We start from the raw sequence: 17,030 nt of genomic DNA on the forward strand, positions 1-17,030 counted from the left end.
AAAAAAAAAAAAAAAAAAAAAAAAAAAAAAAAAAAGAAAGGAAAACCAGCCAGTGAAACCATTATGAAAGGCCATGGTATTCTGTTCTATTTTATCTTTACAGCATTTTGTAAGTATGAAGAGATAAGCAAAACCACAGGGTTAGGCAAAGGGACACTAGCTCCTCTCAAGCAAGAACTCTGGAAACCAGAAGGGAGAGAGAGGCTGCCTCTGGCTCCTGCCAGGCACATCCCTCCACTAGCCTTTTCTGCCCTCTCTCCCCTTACCTGGAAAAGTCCTCTCTCCTCCCTTTATTTGCACAGTATTGGATCTGATAAAAGCTACCAGGATCTCAAGATCTCTGATCCACCCCCATCCCTCCTCCCCATCCCTCCTCCCCAGATCTCCTTTAGCGCATCTGCTGCGTGCTACACAAGTCCCTCTAGATTGAGCATATTGCCCTGAAAGACTCTTGTATGTGTGCATTATACAACCCCTTGTAAACTCCTCGAGAACAAGAGCCATTTCTTCTGTTCCTGCTTCATTTCCCATGGTGCTGATGGCCTAAGAGACCCTCTGTATGGCCTTGCTTCCTCACTGACTAGAGACTTCAGTTCTGATCTCAAGCTCTTGCCAGCAATGCAAAGGCTACACAATAAAGTCCTTTCACTATTAAATGACAGATTCAAAGATAGAGGGGCTGAGAAAGTACGCACACAGAATCCTTCATTGTCTCAAGTCTTTTCTGGGAGTCAGAGCCTGGAATCCCCAGGTTAGATATGGAAAGAACTTTGATATACTGTAAGTGATGGTTAATCTTGGATTAGCATTTCATTTAGGTAAACTGCACAAAATAGTAGATAAAGACATGGAACTGGGACTGTTAGTCGGCTTTTACTTAGCACGCTCAGGGACTGGAATTTGATCTCAGCACTAAAAAAAAAAATAACAGTAAATAATATGTCTTTGGGTTACATCAAAGGATCAAAGAAAGGAAAGATTTTCTTGTATGCAACTAATTGGTGGTTCCCAAGTCGCTCCCCTGTCATGGTTCATAGTCAAGAGTTCACAGGGGAAAATATTGTTTTCATATTTTAATGGTAACAGTGCTGCCAGAAGAGAAAATGTGTGTTGGGGGAGCGAGTTGTGTTGCACCAGCCTGCTAGCCTGCCTTCCTTCCTTCCTTCCTTCCTTCCTTCCTTCCTTCCTTCCTTCCTTCCTTCCTTCCTTCCTCCCTCCCTCCCTCCCTCCCTCCCTCCCTTCCTTCCTTCCCCACTCCCTTCATCCCTCTCCTCCCCACCTTTCTTTCTGAGCCAGGGCCTCAAAATGCAGCCCTAGCTGGCCTTGAACTCACAGAGCTCCACCACCATGCCCAGCCATTAGTTCCATTGCTGAATGTTTCAGTGCTTTTTAGGGTATCCATAGCAATCAGTATTTAGGAAAGAGAGTTTGAGTCTATTCTTTTCCATGGCTATATTGATTATCAAGTGTACTTAGAGAACACTATTTTCTGATTGAAATGGATAGATTTCAGCCAATCCTCCAGGCTTAAATCTTTTTATTTTTGATTTATTTACTATGTATAGAGTGTTCTGCCTGCATGTTGCCTGCACTGTAGAAGAGGCCACCAGATCTCATTACAGATGGTTGTGAGCCACCATGTGGTTGCTGGGAATTGAACTCAGTACATCTGGGAGAGCAGCCAGTGCTCTTAACCTCTGAGCCATCTCTCCAGCCCCCATTCCTAAATCTTCAAAGCATTACGTAGACTGAAAGCGTGAGCACTGCTAAGCGGCCTTGGGAAGGCCTAGAGTTGTGTTCTAGGGATCTACACCTGTTCACGACCAGCCGCGTGAATGGGCTGTGCTGGCTTTTTATTTTTATTTATTTGTATTTTTTGTAATGGTCTTGTGATATTCTCTTTGTATTGCCCTGTGGGCTGCAGTTAAGGAACTTTCCATAGAACAAAACTGGACATGAGCTGGGCATGGTGGCACACGCCTTTCATCCCAGCACTTGGGAGGCAGAGGCAGGCAGATTTCTGAGTTCGAGGCCAGCCTGGTCTATAAAGTGAGTTCCAGGAAAGCCAGGGCTACCAGAGAAACCCTGTCTTGAAAAAAACAAAAAACCAAAACCAAAACAAAAAAACAAATTGGGCATGAAGACATACATACATACATACACACACACACACACACACACACACACACACACACACACACACGTCACCTGGGATGTTTCTTTCTTAAATAAACAAGATTCTACTTTGTGTCTCAGAGATCAATTTGTACATCTTGTAAAAAATTCTGAGTCTCACACTTCTTCTATTCTAGTAAGATTTATAGGTCTGACATGTATTTAGGATGTAAATACATTCTTTTAGGGATTTAGAGAAATACATGAAGTCACTTAGTGTTCTTTAATCCTGTGTAAACAGTGCACAGGAAGAAATCAAGTGGAAAGCCAGGTCTGGAGGCACAGATTTGTAATCCCAGCTATTAGGAAAGCCAAGACAAAAATGTGCCTCGATTACAGAGCAAGGTCAACAGTGCCAGTCCAGACAGCTGAGAAAACACTGTCTCAAAACCCCCCAAAAGTTAAAAAGGATCAGGTATGGGGGTGTACACTTTTCCTAGCACTTGGGAGATAGAGGCAGACAGATCTCTATGAGATTGAGGCCAGCCAAGTCTACAGAGAGAATTCAAGACCAGCCAGGGCTACATAGTAAGACCCCATCGAGAGAGAGAGAGAGAGAGAGAGAGAGAGAGAGAGAGAGAGAGAGAGAGAGAAAGAGAGAGAGAGACAGGCAGGCCTAGGCCTGTAGTTTAGTGGTAGAGAACTGGCCTCTAATGTGAGGCCCTTTATTGAATATCTAGTAATCTCCCCTTCCTTTACAAGAAAAGGAAACTAGAATAATCAGGCATGGTGGCACACATCTGTAACGCCATACTCTGGAGGCTGAGGCAGGAGGATTGCAAGTTTGTATTCAGCCTGGACTATATAGTAAATTCCAGGCCAGCTTGGGCTACATAGCAAGATCTGGTTTCAAAAAAAAAAAAAAAAAAAAAAAAAAGGTGTACATGATGACATGTGCCTTTAATCCCAGCACTCAGAGGCAGAGGGAGGTGGATCTCTGAATTTGAGCAAGTCCTAGGACAGACAGGCCTATATAGAGAAGCCCTGTTTAAAATAATAATTAATAATAATAATAGTAAAGTTGATTGACAAGTAGTTTATCTTTGTAAACATAGTGAGAACATTGTTCAGTATCAATGGAAGAGACAGAATGTGCCCTGTCTGCTGCTCCGGGTGTCAAGGAGAAGAAGAGCCATCCAGCCTAGACAGGAGCTGTATTCCCCGAAAGGAAAGAAGACTTGATGTGGAAAGAAAATCTTCTTTGAAGAATTTGCTCGGCTGTAAATCTGGGTCATCTCCAAAGGGTCCTCTTTCAATCCTTTTTTCCCGGGCAGTCCGTAGATCCCTGAAATACGGTGAGCGGTTTTTCTGTACGGGGATTCCTACGACGGGACTCTGGAGCCAAGGACTTGGCACCTTGGGCATCACACTCTGCAGAGAAATATTAACACAAGGTCTCACATGAGAAAGCAGACTATGTAGAAGACTCTTTAACTCGGTTCTCAGAGTAGCTAGAAGCTTTAAATTCATTAAGACGAGAAAAACCTACGTCCCATGACTCTGGCCAGCCGAATGCGGAGAAGAGGCCCGAATTGCTCACTTAACAAAGTTTGGCCATTTGCATGGACTAGCTTTCATATTTATTGTTCTTTGATTCCCCAAGCCCCACATGGTGGAAAGAGAATTGACTCCTGCCAGTTGCTCTCTGACTTCTACATGTCTGCTCATTCTAGCTGCTCTTATTTCAACGTGGCATAACCTAGTCATCTGAGAGGAGGGAACCTCAATGGAGAAAATGCCTCCGGAACGTTGGGCTGTTAGTTGAGCAGTGCTGGTGCACGCCTCTGGTTCCAGCACTCAGGAGGCAGAGGCAGTCGGATCTCTGAGTTGGGGGCCAGCCTGGTCTACAGATAAAATTCCAGGACAGCCAGGGCTACCCAGAGAAACCTGGTCTAAAAAAAAAAAAAAAAAAAAAAAAAAAAAAAAAAAAGAAAGAAAGAAAAAGAAAAAGAAAAGAGAAAAAGCTGTCTCCTATTTTTTTTTCCCCGAGACAGGGTTTCTCTAGGTAGCCCTGGCTGTCCTGAAACTCACTCTGTAAACCAGGTTGACCTCGAACTCAGACATCTGCCTGCCTCTGCCTCCCAAGTGCTGGGATTAAAGGCGTGTGCCACCACCGCCGGGCCTAATGGACAGTTTTGAAACCATCAACAATGAGCATTCATGTGACATATTTATGCATTCAATGATTTTTTTTTTGAGACAGGATCTCACTATTTTGCCCAGGTGGGTCTGTGGACTCATGTGATCTTCCAACTGCAGCCTCCCACGTAGTTGGAACTATAGCTGCACATCATAGAAATGAATTTTTACATTTTTATCCTTTGTTTGTTTAAGATAGATTTCATTATTTGTGTGGGAAAGACTAGGGGTGTGTATATGCTGGCACATGTAACCCCTAGACAAATCCTGACAAATCCTTATTTTGCCTGATTTCCCTCTCCCTAATTTCATTCATAAAAATACTGCATAAAAATACTGAGTGTGGCTCTTGCCTGTAATCTCAGCACTGAGGAAGCTGAGGCAAAAGGATTTCCATGACTTTGAGGCCAGCCTGGCTACACGGTGAATTCCAAGCCAATAAGAGCCTATTTCACCGCAGCAACCGTCCCCCACCCCAATATATTTAAGGACATCATTTCAAATCACTCAGTGCCACACACGTTCGGAGATCGTTATTAATAGTTGCTTCTGTGGTGAGAACTAAGCAGGGCCACGGGAGAAGAGATGGAAGTAGCGATAAGTCAGATCCCAAAGGGCAACGCCCAGCTTCACGGAAACGAGAAGACAGAGATAGCAGCAAGACTCTTTATTTAAGGAAATCGCAACGTGTTCAAAAAAAGAAAAGGATGAGGTCACAGGAAAAACTGGGAGGAGAAGATATTTGTATAGCATGCGGAAATGACAAACAGAGTCTTCTAGCAGCTAAACACCAGCTTCTCAGCTTTATAAGCAGAGAAGCCCAACATAACCCCAAGTCGACTACAGGCTGTGCCCGTTGTCACCCGGAACCCCCACCTTCTTTTTGAAAAGATAATTTAATTCAAATAATCAAATATGTCAAATATGACCTGCCCTTTGTCTCTATCTATCTACCCAAGCGATCCTAATACCAGGATGCTCTCAGTACACACAGCCCTTATGTCAACAAGGAAGGAAATTCTTTGGGCTAGGGAGTGGCTCAGTGGGTAGAGCGCTCACCGTGCAGACGTGGTGACCTGAGTCTGGAAGCCTACTGCTCATGTGCAAAGCCAGGCCTGTACTCCCAGCACTGGGGAGGCAAAGACAGGAGGATTTCTAAGCTTACTAGTGAGCCAGACTGCCTAAGCTCTGAGCTTCAGGTTCAGTGAGAGATCTTGTCCCCAAAGAGGACACCTGCCCCCGGAGGTTTGGCTCAGTCATTAAAAGCACTAATTTCTCTTTCAGATGACCCAGGTTTGATTCCCAGCACCCTAGCTATAACTTGGCAGATCAAAACTAACTATAACTCCAGTTCCAAGAGGGATCTGATACCCTCTTCTAGTTATATATGGTCCATGGACATGCATACAAGCAAAACACCCATACACATACAATGAATCTCAAAAAAACCTTTTAAATTAAATTTAAAAAACAACAACAGTGGTCATTAAAAAGGGAAGGCTATACCTCCTGAGACCCCTTCTGGCAGACCCCTGTAGCCTCCTTGTAGGGCACAGAACTTGGGATGACACTGGCTGCTTTAAGACCCCACTCCCAGTGCTGTAGACCCTTCACAACCTCCCATGATGGCTTTATCTGATATGGATATTTATCTGATATGGATAGCTCCTCTACTAGATTTGTTACAGTAACTTTCTCCCTGCTTTGACAAAAAACACCTGAAAAGATATTTCCAATTCAAGGCAGGATTTATGCGAACTTACGTTCCCTCGTGGTAGGGTAGAAGTGGCCGCAGGAGCAGGACGCAGCCAGTCACTCAGAGCAGAGAATAAAGACGCTGTGCACAGCGCTTGCTTGCTTTCCCCTCTTACCCACTCCAGGACGCCAGCCCGTGGGGATGGATGGTACTGCTCACTTTTAGAGCGAGCGGGTCTTCCTACTTCAACCTAAGGTAAACAATCTCTCACAGAGGTGCCCAGAGGTTTGCCTCTTTAGTGATTCTAGATCCTGACTGTAGTCATAATGTTATTGAATACTATGTAAAGATTATTCATGAATTATTCAAATGTGAACTTCTGTGCCCCCATATATATTTGCAATCCTTATTCTGAGAATCTCACGTCTCAACGTGGTGAAAAACTTGCTCTACAATAATTCCCTGATTGGTCAGTAAAGAACTGATCAGCCAATGAATGAGCACGAAAGAGAATAGGGCTGGACATTTGCAGAGTTCGAGAGAGGAAGTGGGGATTGGCTGGGAGGAGAGACTCCAAGAGACTTCAGGAAAAGGAGAAACAGAAAACAGTCCGGACAAAGCAGTCCGGGAGCCCAGAGAACCAGATCAGTACTAAAATGCTGCAAGTATCAGGGAGATTCTGTCAGGGAGGTGCTAGATTAGCATAAAGGATTAAAATAGAGTAACACCGCTGATTTGTGGTGCCCTCAAGCTTTTTGAGTAAATATACTAGTCCAGTCTCAATTCTTCGGGAGTTAGCTGGGTTAAGAGGAAAACTGCAACACACTATGTAAAATAACACTAACACCTGTCAAGTTGACAGTCAGTGTTAACCATCACAGGTTCCAATCAATTCATTTAAGCTACCTAACTCCCTGAGAAAGTATTGCCATCCTGCCCAATCAAGACCTATGTTCTGCCAGGCATGGTAGTACATACATATGTAAAACACACACACACACTCACAAGAATGCTTGCAGAAGCGGTGTCTGCAGGGGGCTAGAGATGATGGTTCAGTGGTTAAAGAGTGTTTACAACTCTATCCAAGGATCAGAGATAGATTTCCACAAACGACTGTAACTCCAGTTCTAAGAGATTCCTTTCTGGCCTCCTTGAGACATAAACGTACGCACGCACAAACGTTTTAAAAAGCCAGAAGCTTGAAGAAGAGGAGGAGGAGGAGAAACAGCCTATTGCAATGTCATATTGAGAGGCAAGCCCAGGAGTTTGAGGTTAGAAAGGACTATGTAGCAATACACTGACAAAGTGGAGAAGTCCCAAACTTCCTTTTCAGAGGAAGAATATTAATTACAAGCGTCTCACCCTGTAACCTCAGCCTTCCCCGTGCATGAACCACCATACCTGGCAAGGCTTTGTAATTGAGGAGAGAGAGGGAGATGAAGAGGAGAGACTTAACAATGAAGTTTTCTGCAGTGAAGAGAGCCAGTAAGAGCTGTGCTTCATACAGAATATCAAACTTTGCCTTCATGCCATTCTACCAGGAAACTGCCTAGGAACAAAAATGCCTACCACAAAAATGAGAAAGCGGACTAAAACAGGAAGCCAGGCTCAGCACTGCACACCTTTAATCCCAGCAATGGCGAGGCAGAGACAGAAATCTCTGTGAGTTCAAAGCCAACTTGGCTCACCTAGTAAGTTCTAGGACTATATAGCTACGGCTTCTGTAGAAAGATTCTGTCCCAGAAAAGCAAAACAGAGGAATGAAGTTGTTTTCTTTTGAAATGCCTCGTGCCTTGTTTTCTTACATGGAGTCTTTATCTGGTAGAGAATTTTGCCTTGCCAGTGCATACTACCGCGGTTTTAAAAGGTGACAAACCGGGCTAGCTGTAGGACCCAGGAGGACGGTAGGCTTGGCCTACCCAGGGAATGCCGAAGGACTCGCCCCCTTCCCAGAAAGCACCACGGCGCGGAAGCGTGGGTCCCGTCGGCCGCCCCGCCATGGACGAGCTACCGAATGGCAACGGCGCGGCGCTGCTGAAGCGCGGGCGGGGGAGGCGCCGGCGGCAGTCGCAGCCCCGCGGCGCGTCGGTCTTGGCCCTGCCCTTGCGGCCCCGGAAGATCCGAAGGCACCGGAAAAGTGCGGCGGCGTCCCGCGTGGCCGCGCTGAGAGCTCGCGCGCTCCAGAGCGAGGACTCGGACTCGAAAGTGGCGGTGGCGGTGGCCTCGGTCCGGGGCAAGCGGAAAAGGCCTGCAGAGCTGCCGGAGGCCTCGCGGTCGGCGGAGCCGCGGCCGGTGTCAGCGCGCCCGAGGCCGGCTTCGGCGACGCTGCCGAGCCGCGTGGAGGGGCGGGCTGCGCTCTCCCGGAACCTGGGGACGGCCGCTCCGCCGCCGCCGCCGGGCTCGCACGCCGATGAGCCGGGGCGACCCCGGGCTTCGCCGCTGCAGCAGGTACTGGCGGAGCTGAACGGCATCCCCAGCAGCCGGAGGCGCGCCGCCCGCCTCTTCGAGTGGCTCCTGGCGCCCCTGCCTCCGGACCACTTCTACCGGCGGCTGTGGGAGCGGGAGGCGGTGCTGGTGCGGCGGCAGGACCGCAGCTACTACGAGGGTCTCTTCTCCACCGCCGACCTGGACTCGATGCTGCGCTACGAGGACGTGCAATTCGGGCAGCATTTGGATGCCGCGCGCTACGTCGATGGACGGCGGGAGACCTTGAACCCGCCGGGCCGCGCGCTTCCCGCCGCCGCGTGGTCCTTGTACCGAGCCGGCTGCTCCTTGCGCCTCCTGTGCCCGCAAGCCTTCTCGCCCACCGTGTGGCAGTTTCTGGCCGTGCTCCAGGAGCAGTTTGGCAGCATGGCGGGCTCCAACGTCTACCTCACGCCCCCCGACTCGCAGGGCTTTGCTCCTCACTACGACGACATCGAGGCTTTCGTGTTGCAGCTGGAAGGTCGGAAACTCTGGCGCGTCTACCGACCGCGGGATCCGAGTGAGGAGTTGGCCTTGACATCTAGTCCCAACTTCAGCCAGGAGGACCTTGGTGAGCCGGTGCTGCAAACGGTACTGGAACCTGGAGACCTGCTCTATTTTCCTCGGGGCTTCATTCACCAAGCTGAATGTCAGGATGGAGTCCACTCCCTGCACCTCACCTTGTCCACCTACCAGCGCAATACATGGGGTGACTTCCTGGAGGCTGTACTGCCTTTGGCAGTTCAAGCGGCCATAGAGGAGAACGTGGAGTTCCGCAGAGGCTTGCCCCGAGACTTCATGGATTACATGGGGGCACAGCATTCCGACTCTAAGGATCCTAGAAGGACAGCTTTCATGGAAAAGGTGCGGGTCTTGGTTGCTCGCCTGGGACACTTTGCTCCTGTCGATGCCGTGGCTGACCAGAGAGCAAAAGACTTCATTCACGATTCCCTGCCCCCTGTGTTGACCGATAGGGAACGGGCTCTAAGTGTTCACGGGCTCCCAGTTCGCTGGGAGGCTGGAGAACCCGTCAATGTGGGGGCCGAGCTGACAACTGAAACCCAAGTCCACATGCTTCAGGAGGGCATAGCTCGGCTGGTGGGGGAGGGAGGCCGCTTGTTCCTGTATCACACGGTGGAAAACTCTCCCGTTTATCACCTGGAGGAACCCAAGTGCTTAGAAATCCTCCCCCAGCAAGCCGACGCCATGGAACTCTTGCTTCGCTCCTACCCGGAGTTTGTGAGAGTGGGAGATTTGCCTTGTGACAGTGTGGAAGACCAGCTCTCCTTGGCAACCATGTTATATGATAAGGGGTTGCTACTCACCAAGACACCTCTAGTTCCGAGTTAGTTTCTTGAGGATGGCTGCAAAGAATGCCGTTGCGATTCTCCACTCCCACTGCCTCTCTTTTTAAAAGAGGTCACGTTCTTACCTTGCTAAGCATCAGTATGGTTGTGCTTACCTTGAGGATTTTTTCAGTGTCGCAGACTTCAGGCCTGAGAAGAACCTTTTTACCTAGGTATAAAAGTAAACACAGAAACTGAAGCGGAGGGGGAAAGCTCGTTGCAGAAGTGGCCCTGACCCCTGTCCTTTCAGAGCACCAGCTTCATTCCCTGCAGTGTCCAGTGTACCGGGTAGCATTGGCTGGGCCATTCTGCTGGAGACATTAGGGGTTTTATATGGAAGTTACTTCCTTGGGTTCTCTTTCATCAGTTTGCGGGGCTGAGCTGGGGTCAGTGTGCTGTGCGTTAAGTTTGTATGAACGTCAGATTTATTAAAAAAAAAAAAGTGCCAAAGACCATCTTTCTTTTCTAAGCCTAGATATTTTGGGGGGATTGATTTGAAGAAGTGTAGGACGAGGAAGAAGATAAAATATGACTCAGATGAAAACATGGCTTAGTAGCGGGGCGTGGTGGGGCACGCTTTCAATCCCATCACTCGGGAGGCAGAGGCAGGCAGATTTCTGAGTTTGCGGCCAGCCTGGTCTACAAAGTGAGTTCCAGGACAGCCAGGGCTATACAGAGAAACCCTGTCTCGCAAAACAAAAAACAAAGAAAGCATGGCTTAGGATGTCAAAGGAGTATCTTAATGTTTGTAAAGACAAGAGCTGGGGTAGAGCAAGCAGACACTTGGCATGTGCACCTCCCTGGGCTTATCCTAGCATCACTCCCATTAAAGAAGAGAAGCACATCTGGTTGGGGCCATAGATTGGCTTTGGAGGTAACTTACTCCTTTTAGTTATGATACTCGGGAGTTATGAACTCCGATCTGAACAGTCCTAGCAGGAAATCTTTTACTAGCAGAATCAGCTCTGAAATACATATGGTATTTGTTCAGCACTTGGTTGAAATCAGTGACTTACTGGCATTGCTCGCTCCCACAAGGACAGCGTCATGTCACCTAGTTGTGTTTTCACAGGCTTTAGTCACCCAGCTCTTTGCAAGCTGGCCATAGTGGGGAAGATTGGTGTTCAGATTATTTTTCACTCTCATATTTCCCCACCCCCATCCCCCCACCGCAGTTGGATGCAACTTTCCTAAGTCTGGCAAGTGCATGCTCTCATGATTGGTGGAAGAGAGCCTGGTGTGCCAGAAACAGCGCTTGGAGCCAGAAGACCTGGGTTTGGGGTGGTGATCTGAGGCTGCTGCTTACAGATCTTGTGAGTATGTTCTGGTATAGTTTGACCCCTGTACCTTTGCCATTTAGGGTATGTCTGGGCCTCTTAAGATCCTATCATAACTGCTAGGTTCAGTTTTTAAGGCTGAGTGTTTTTAGGAAGTATTTCTTCCCTTAAATTAGAACATAAAATGACTGTTCCCCTCCCAGCCCCACTTTCCAAGGGTGACCACTATAAAAGATTAAATGTATACTTCTCGGGGTGTGTGGGGGGGTGGGGGAGTGTGCTTCAGCAAGCATACACAGTAGTTACTTGTTTTTATAAAGACTCGTGCTTTTCTTTCTTTCTTTTTTTTTTTTTGGTTTTTTGAGACAGGGTTTCTCTGTGTAGCCCTGGCTGTCCTGGAACTCACTTTGTAGACCAGGCTGGCCTTGAACTCACAAATCACTTGCCTCTGTGTCCCAAGTATTGGGATTAAAGGTGTGTGCCACCACGCCTGGCTAAGACTTGTGCTTTTCTATATGTCCTTTTAAAGTCAGTTCAGCTAGAGCTACTCTTTAAATTCCAACAGTTGCAGGTGGATGAGAAGTGTGGGGGTGGGAGTGGGCAGGGGGTTCTTGGAAACTAAGATGGAGAATAAGTAGCCGTCCTGACTAGAAATTATTCAGGGCTCCCTATGAAGTCTTGGCTGGATCCTGGGGTCATTTTGTGAGAAGTGTCAAGGAATGGGCTCACTCTCAGTTTCACCCCGAAACTTACTCTCAGAAGGCTTGAATTTCTGAAGAAAACTGTAGAATTCCAGCGGTTTTTGGCCCTCTTTGGGTTCTGAGTAAACCCATTTAGCTGTTTCTTTCAGTTTTTTTATGGCCAGTTCCATCTTCAGTATTTTCTCCGTCAGTGCGTCCTTTTGGTTTAGTGTCTGGATCTACGGGAAAAGGGTTTTAAAAAGCAACTGACCAACTGTATTAGGAAATACATTAAAACATTAGGAAAAAGCATTAAAGTAATTTGATCAGGCCAAGCATGTATTACTTGCTTGTTAATCTCAGCACTTGGGAGGCTGAGGCAAGAGCTCAACTTTGAGGTAGTTTTAAGTTGTATAGCAAATCTGTCTCAGAAAAACTGAAACATAAAAAATATAAAGTAATTGATTACATCATGCTTAATAGCAAGCCTCTTGAAGCCCTGGAAATGCAGTTTGTATTTTTTTTACCTTTTTCTTGATCTCCTGAATCATTTCTTGACTTCCTTCTTTTTCTAAGTTGAGTGCTTTCATTGTCTGGTGAATTTCCCTGAAAGATAGTGAAATATTGTGACCCTGTCCTAAAAGAAAGCATAGTGGTAAACAATGGAGGATTTGGAATTAGGCGAGAATCCTAAACTTCACACATCAATAGTTTAACTGAGTTTTCTCCGTTGAAATGATGTGATAATTTACAGAGCTGTTGTGCAATTTCAGAAATGATGTGTGAAGGCATTGACAATTGTTTATTAAACACCTTTATGAAAGTTACCACATGCCATTAATTGTCACCACAGCATTAGCGTGGACTTATCTGCATTGGAGGATTGAGACAAAGGGGGCTGAGGGGAGGCACAGGGAGGCACAGCACTTAAGAGTGTGGGTACAGGCTTCCTCCAGGTTCACAGCTATTGCATTGAAACTCTAGTATCTGTTGTCTCAGTAAGGACTGGATACATATTGAATATATGAATAACTTAAAACTCCCAGGAGGAAGAGAATACACATGAGTTATGGGAGCTGTGACAGTCTAACTGTGGCAGAGCTTGCTTGTCACGCGCTTAGCAGAGCAGGTGATGATCAAGGGTTGGGGAGCTGGCAGTGCATGCGGTCACGGCGAAACCGAGAGGTCTGGTGCTTACTTAAGAACAGCCTCGTGCTTCTCCAGAAGCAGCACATCCAGGAAGGTGTCTCTGACCTGGGCGCCGTGAAGCTTGAGGGCTAGGATGCTCCGGCAGGCTTCCAGTCGCACGCCTGGTGAGTCTTCATAGTGGATAGCCCAGAGCAGCTTATTGGTCAGCTGGGGACTCACTAGTCCAATCTGTCCCAAAGCTGGAGAGGTGGGAGGTCAAGCAGAGTTCACTGTTACTGAAGGCAACTAGGTTGCCTACACCCTAGCATTCAGAGGGAATTTGAGTTTTGCAGATAGTATCTTGGGGATGGCAGTTTGATCATCATTAGATAGGAGTAAAATGAAAAAAGTATTTTCCAGTAGTGAAATTTAGGAAGGAAACTTAAGAGAGCTAGCAAAGCTTTGCCTAGCATGTGTGAGATTTGATGCCTAGCTTTGGGGCAGGGTCTTACTGTTTAGCCCTAGCTGGCCTCACAATTGGCATGCTCCTGCCTCTGCCTCCTGAGAGTGGGATTACAGGTGTGTACCATGCCTGTTTCTGCATGGGGATATTTCTTCCAAAGGACTCCTAAGAGAGTAGTGTTTCATCCTGTCCTTGCCTACTGGGATGTAAACATAGACTAATAATTCAGGGATTAGGGGGCAGATACAACCTGGAAGAGCAGTGTAGTTAGGGAAGGGAAGGAGTGCACAACTGTTTCTCAGGTTTAACTAGGTCTGGTTCTGCTAGGGGTCTGCTGTTTAAGTTCTGCAGCTGTCTTGAACCTGGTTTGACTCTTACCAAGTGCTGTCGTTGAAATCTTTGGGGGGAACATAAGATGTAGCCAACAGTGGATTCCTACTAGAAATGTATTCTATTGGTGGGGACTGTGTTGTCTCTTCTTTGCTTAACAGATTTAAATAGACCTAGACTTAGGATTCTTAACTAAAATTTTAAAAGAAATCCTTCTTTCTCAGCCCAGAGACATCTAAGAAGCTAAGATAATTCCTCCCACTATACTGTAGTTGATTTGTTAGAGTTTCTGGGGATGGTCTGTGTTAGCATGGAGGAGGCATTTCAAGTCTAGGGCTTGAAGCTACTATTTCTGAAATACCTCGAATGGCAAAGGCCTTAATTTTCCAGTAAGGATCTGTGTGCATCAGATTCATGAGGCGTTCAAGCACCTGCAGTAGACAAAGGGCAAAGTGAATGGGAGGAGCCAGAATAAGAAGGGACCAGAAACAGGGACCCACTCATTTCTACGGATGCTTTAACTGGACCTATGGATTCTAGTAACACATGAGCTACAGCCTCAGGGATCAGCCTGTGTAATAACTAGCTGAATTATCTACTTTTGTGGGGGTTTTTCTCAGCACACGGATCTATAGCCATACATACACTAACTACATGCTCTACTACTAAACTATGCCACTAGTCCCAGACTCCCCTCTCCACCCCCTTCCCATTCTTGTTTCTGAGACCCTCACTATGTAGCTTATACCTTAGGTTCACCTCAAATGTTTTCTAATGTGTATGGGTGTTTCGCCTGTATGTCTGTCTATGCAACTCTGTGCCTCCAGAGGCCAGAAAGCGGCATAGGGTCCCCTGAAACTAGTTAGATATGGTTGTGAGCTGCCATGTAGGTGGCAGTCTTTTGGGAAAACCCAGTCCTTTGGGAAAACACCCAGTGCTCTTAATTATCGAGCCATTTCTTCAGCCCCTCACCTCAAATTCTTGAAACTTCTGCCTCTTGCCTTATCTCCCAAGTGCAAGGTTTACCCCTGCATTGCGTATTCTTCTTTTGAATACCTGTGTCCAGTTTGTCCCTGATAATGAGTATAAATTCCATCCGTTGGAATTAACCCTAAAACCTCTCAGCAGTAGAAGCTAGTTAGTTATCTGAGAAGAGAACAGAATTGAGAGTGTAGGGTGCTATGGCTTGAAGTTCGAGTTCCTTAAGAGCTCAATGCTCCTTGCTGATGAATATGACTGACTGCTCATCCCACTTCCCATAGAAGAGTGAGTGTACCAGGCACCAGAGACAGGGAAGCTCTCTCAAGGTCCGTCCCATACGATGACAGTCAGCTTCCTTGACTTACCATCTGGTCACGGATCTGCAAGGCACCTGCCGCCAAACAAGCTGCCTGTCGAATTCCTGTGAACTCATCAGAGAAGCAGGTCAGGAAGCTTGGGAGAAGCTTGGCTGTCATGAGTTTGAGCACACGGATCAGCGAGAGGGCCTTAATCCGCTCCTGGGAATTTCCTTGGCACAGCTTAACTCTGTAAAACACAGGTGGCTTCACAGCTTTTCTGTGCCTTGTTCCCTACCACCATGCCCTCAGGATAGAGTTCTAGCTTGGTAGGCTCAGTTATATAGCCATACCCTTTCCTAGTTAGTTTATAGCCATCAATGGTTCACTGGATTCAGACCTCAGATGTTCCTATTACCTAAACATATGGTAGACATTCAGGTGTCTTGAACAACCAAATAAAAGAAAGTGCCACCTTTCACCATCTAACAATCACTCAGCTTTCCTGTCCAGCCCCTCTTACAAATACAGTGCTCATTTTGGCAGTTATCTTCCAGCCTGGAATGACTGCATTTCCGTGAAACTAGTCCACACTGATATTTCATTTTCCTACAGCAGTTACCATTTCTGCCACTGTTCTAGGTTAGTACCTTTTGCTGTGGGACCTAGTACGGTGCCGATCATAGGGAGTTCAACAGAGGCTGACTGAATCCCAAATCACCCAGGCACTTCTAAGAAAGGAAGGGTTTCTAAGCTTATAGTGACTGGGTCCTACCTGATCATGTCATGAATCTCTTTGCCAAGGTTCATTCGCCCCAGGGCTTTGGCAGCCGCTTGCCTTACTTCCTTGTTCCAGTCATTCCACATCAGCTGGATTATTTTCTGTTTCATATCCTAGAAATAGGCATGATAATTGGCTATCAATTTTGTATTTGATACCAGGTTGTTGTTGTTTTTTTTTCCCATATCCTTTAATCACAATCCAGTTGGGCAGATGGTGTCTCTATTTATGACGATAAAGTACAGGCTTTGACTAACTTGCCCAAGGAGATTCTGGTAAGTGCTTATAACCGGTCTCAAATCCAGGTCTATTTCCCAAACTTGTCTCTCCAACTCTTGTATCACATTGGAGCCAAAAGAGTGAGTGTAAGAGACTTAAAATCTCAAAGTGTTCTATAATGGAGTAACTTCTTCCTGCCAGATTGCCTGAGACTTTCCTGGTTTGGGTACTAAAAGTCCATGTCCTGTACAAACGAGGGCAGTTGGTCACTTCTCTCTTAGAGGGAAAGGAAAACATCACTACAGTTGTGGTTGATGATGGTGTCACTATGTGTAAACTAGTTTTCCAGCCCCAAACATCTCGCTGTCTACCTTCACTTGGTATCAGATATTTTCCTTTAGGACTGAGCTCAAAAGGCACCTCTTTAGTAAAGTCTCCTCTGCCCCATATAAGCATAGGAAACCCCTATAGTGTCTTACCAGTGTAGTAGGGATGTGGTCAGAAATTGCTTGCTTACTGAGTGAATGAAAGAACTCAGACACACTGCCCTTTTAAACTCCTGCAGTTTATCATGTCCTCATCATCTATACCTTGTCCGCAGCTAAGGTCTCAGCAGGGAACTATATAGCACGTGAGAAGGATTAGCCTGTTCTCAGACCTCTTCAGGTTATAATGCAGAATGGCCAGGTTAGCTGCTTTCTGTAACAAAATCTGAGGGTTAAAGAATGGAGGGCGCCCACATCTGCAAGGAATAGCCTGTTCCTATATGCACTGATTGACGGCACCCAGTGTCATAAAGAGATGAACACACTAAAATAAGGGCTAATTTTTTCTTTCCTAGTTATTGTAAACAAAATGGCCAGGAGATGCTCATATATCAGTACCGCTTGTCTGCACACAAGGACTTTGGGGTATGTGTCCTGGAAATAGTGCTACAGCTAAGTATTTCATCCAGGTGATATTTTACGGTCCTCTTGTTTGTCAAATATCACCACTGTAACATTCCCTGCTGGGTCAGATCAGCATTTCTAATTCAAAAGGGTGATTATGAATTAC

At 46.6% G+C, this 17,030-nt stretch overlaps 2 protein-coding genes across 2 annotated transcripts in view; one reads left to right on the forward strand and one right to left on the reverse strand.

Moving 5' to 3' along the window:
* Positions 1-3,171: 3,171 nt before the first annotated feature.
* Positions 3,172-17,030, reverse strand: part of Heatr4 (HEAT repeat containing 4) — a 36,908-nt gene continuing 23,049 nt past the window's right edge. Inside the window, exons 9-19 of the mRNA XM_029484396.1 lie at positions 15,750-15,868; positions 15,044-15,224; positions 14,059-14,128; positions 12,975-13,164; positions 12,304-12,382; positions 11,850-12,015; positions 9,936-9,988; positions 8,538-9,457; positions 7,930-8,449; positions 6,078-6,260; positions 3,172-3,546 (exon numbers count right to left, since the gene is read on the reverse strand). Of these exons, the coding sequence (XP_029340256.1) occupies positions 3,292-3,546; positions 6,078-6,260; positions 7,930-8,449; positions 8,538-9,457; positions 9,936-9,988; positions 11,850-12,015; positions 12,304-12,382; positions 12,975-13,164; positions 14,059-14,128; positions 15,044-15,224; positions 15,750-15,868 (2,736 nt within the window). The 3' untranslated portion in view covers positions 3,172-3,291. The remainder of the gene's footprint in view (positions 3,547-6,077; positions 6,261-7,929; positions 8,450-8,537; positions 9,458-9,935; positions 9,989-11,849; positions 12,016-12,303; positions 12,383-12,974; positions 13,165-14,058; positions 14,129-15,043; positions 15,225-15,749; positions 15,869-17,030) is intronic.
* Positions 7,891-10,274, forward strand: Riox1 (ribosomal oxygenase 1). The gene has a single exon (XM_021179456.2). The coding sequence runs from the start codon at positions 7,937-7,939 to the stop codon at positions 9,821-9,823; it is 1,887 nt and encodes a 628-aa protein (XP_021035115.1). The 5' UTR covers positions 7,891-7,936; the 3' UTR covers positions 9,824-10,274.

The sequence above is a fragment of the Mus caroli genome, chromosome 12, assembly GCF_900094665.2.
Source record: "Mus caroli chromosome 12, CAROLI_EIJ_v1.1, whole genome shotgun sequence".
NCBI classification, from domain to species: domain Eukaryota; kingdom Metazoa; phylum Chordata; class Mammalia; order Rodentia; family Muridae; genus Mus; species Mus caroli.

Excerpts from the sequence above, each read along its gene's own strand:
- Riox1 (XM_021179456.2), top strand. The coding sequence starts at position 7,937 with ATGCCGAAGGACTCGCCCCCTTCCCAGAAAGCACCACGGCGCGGAAGC.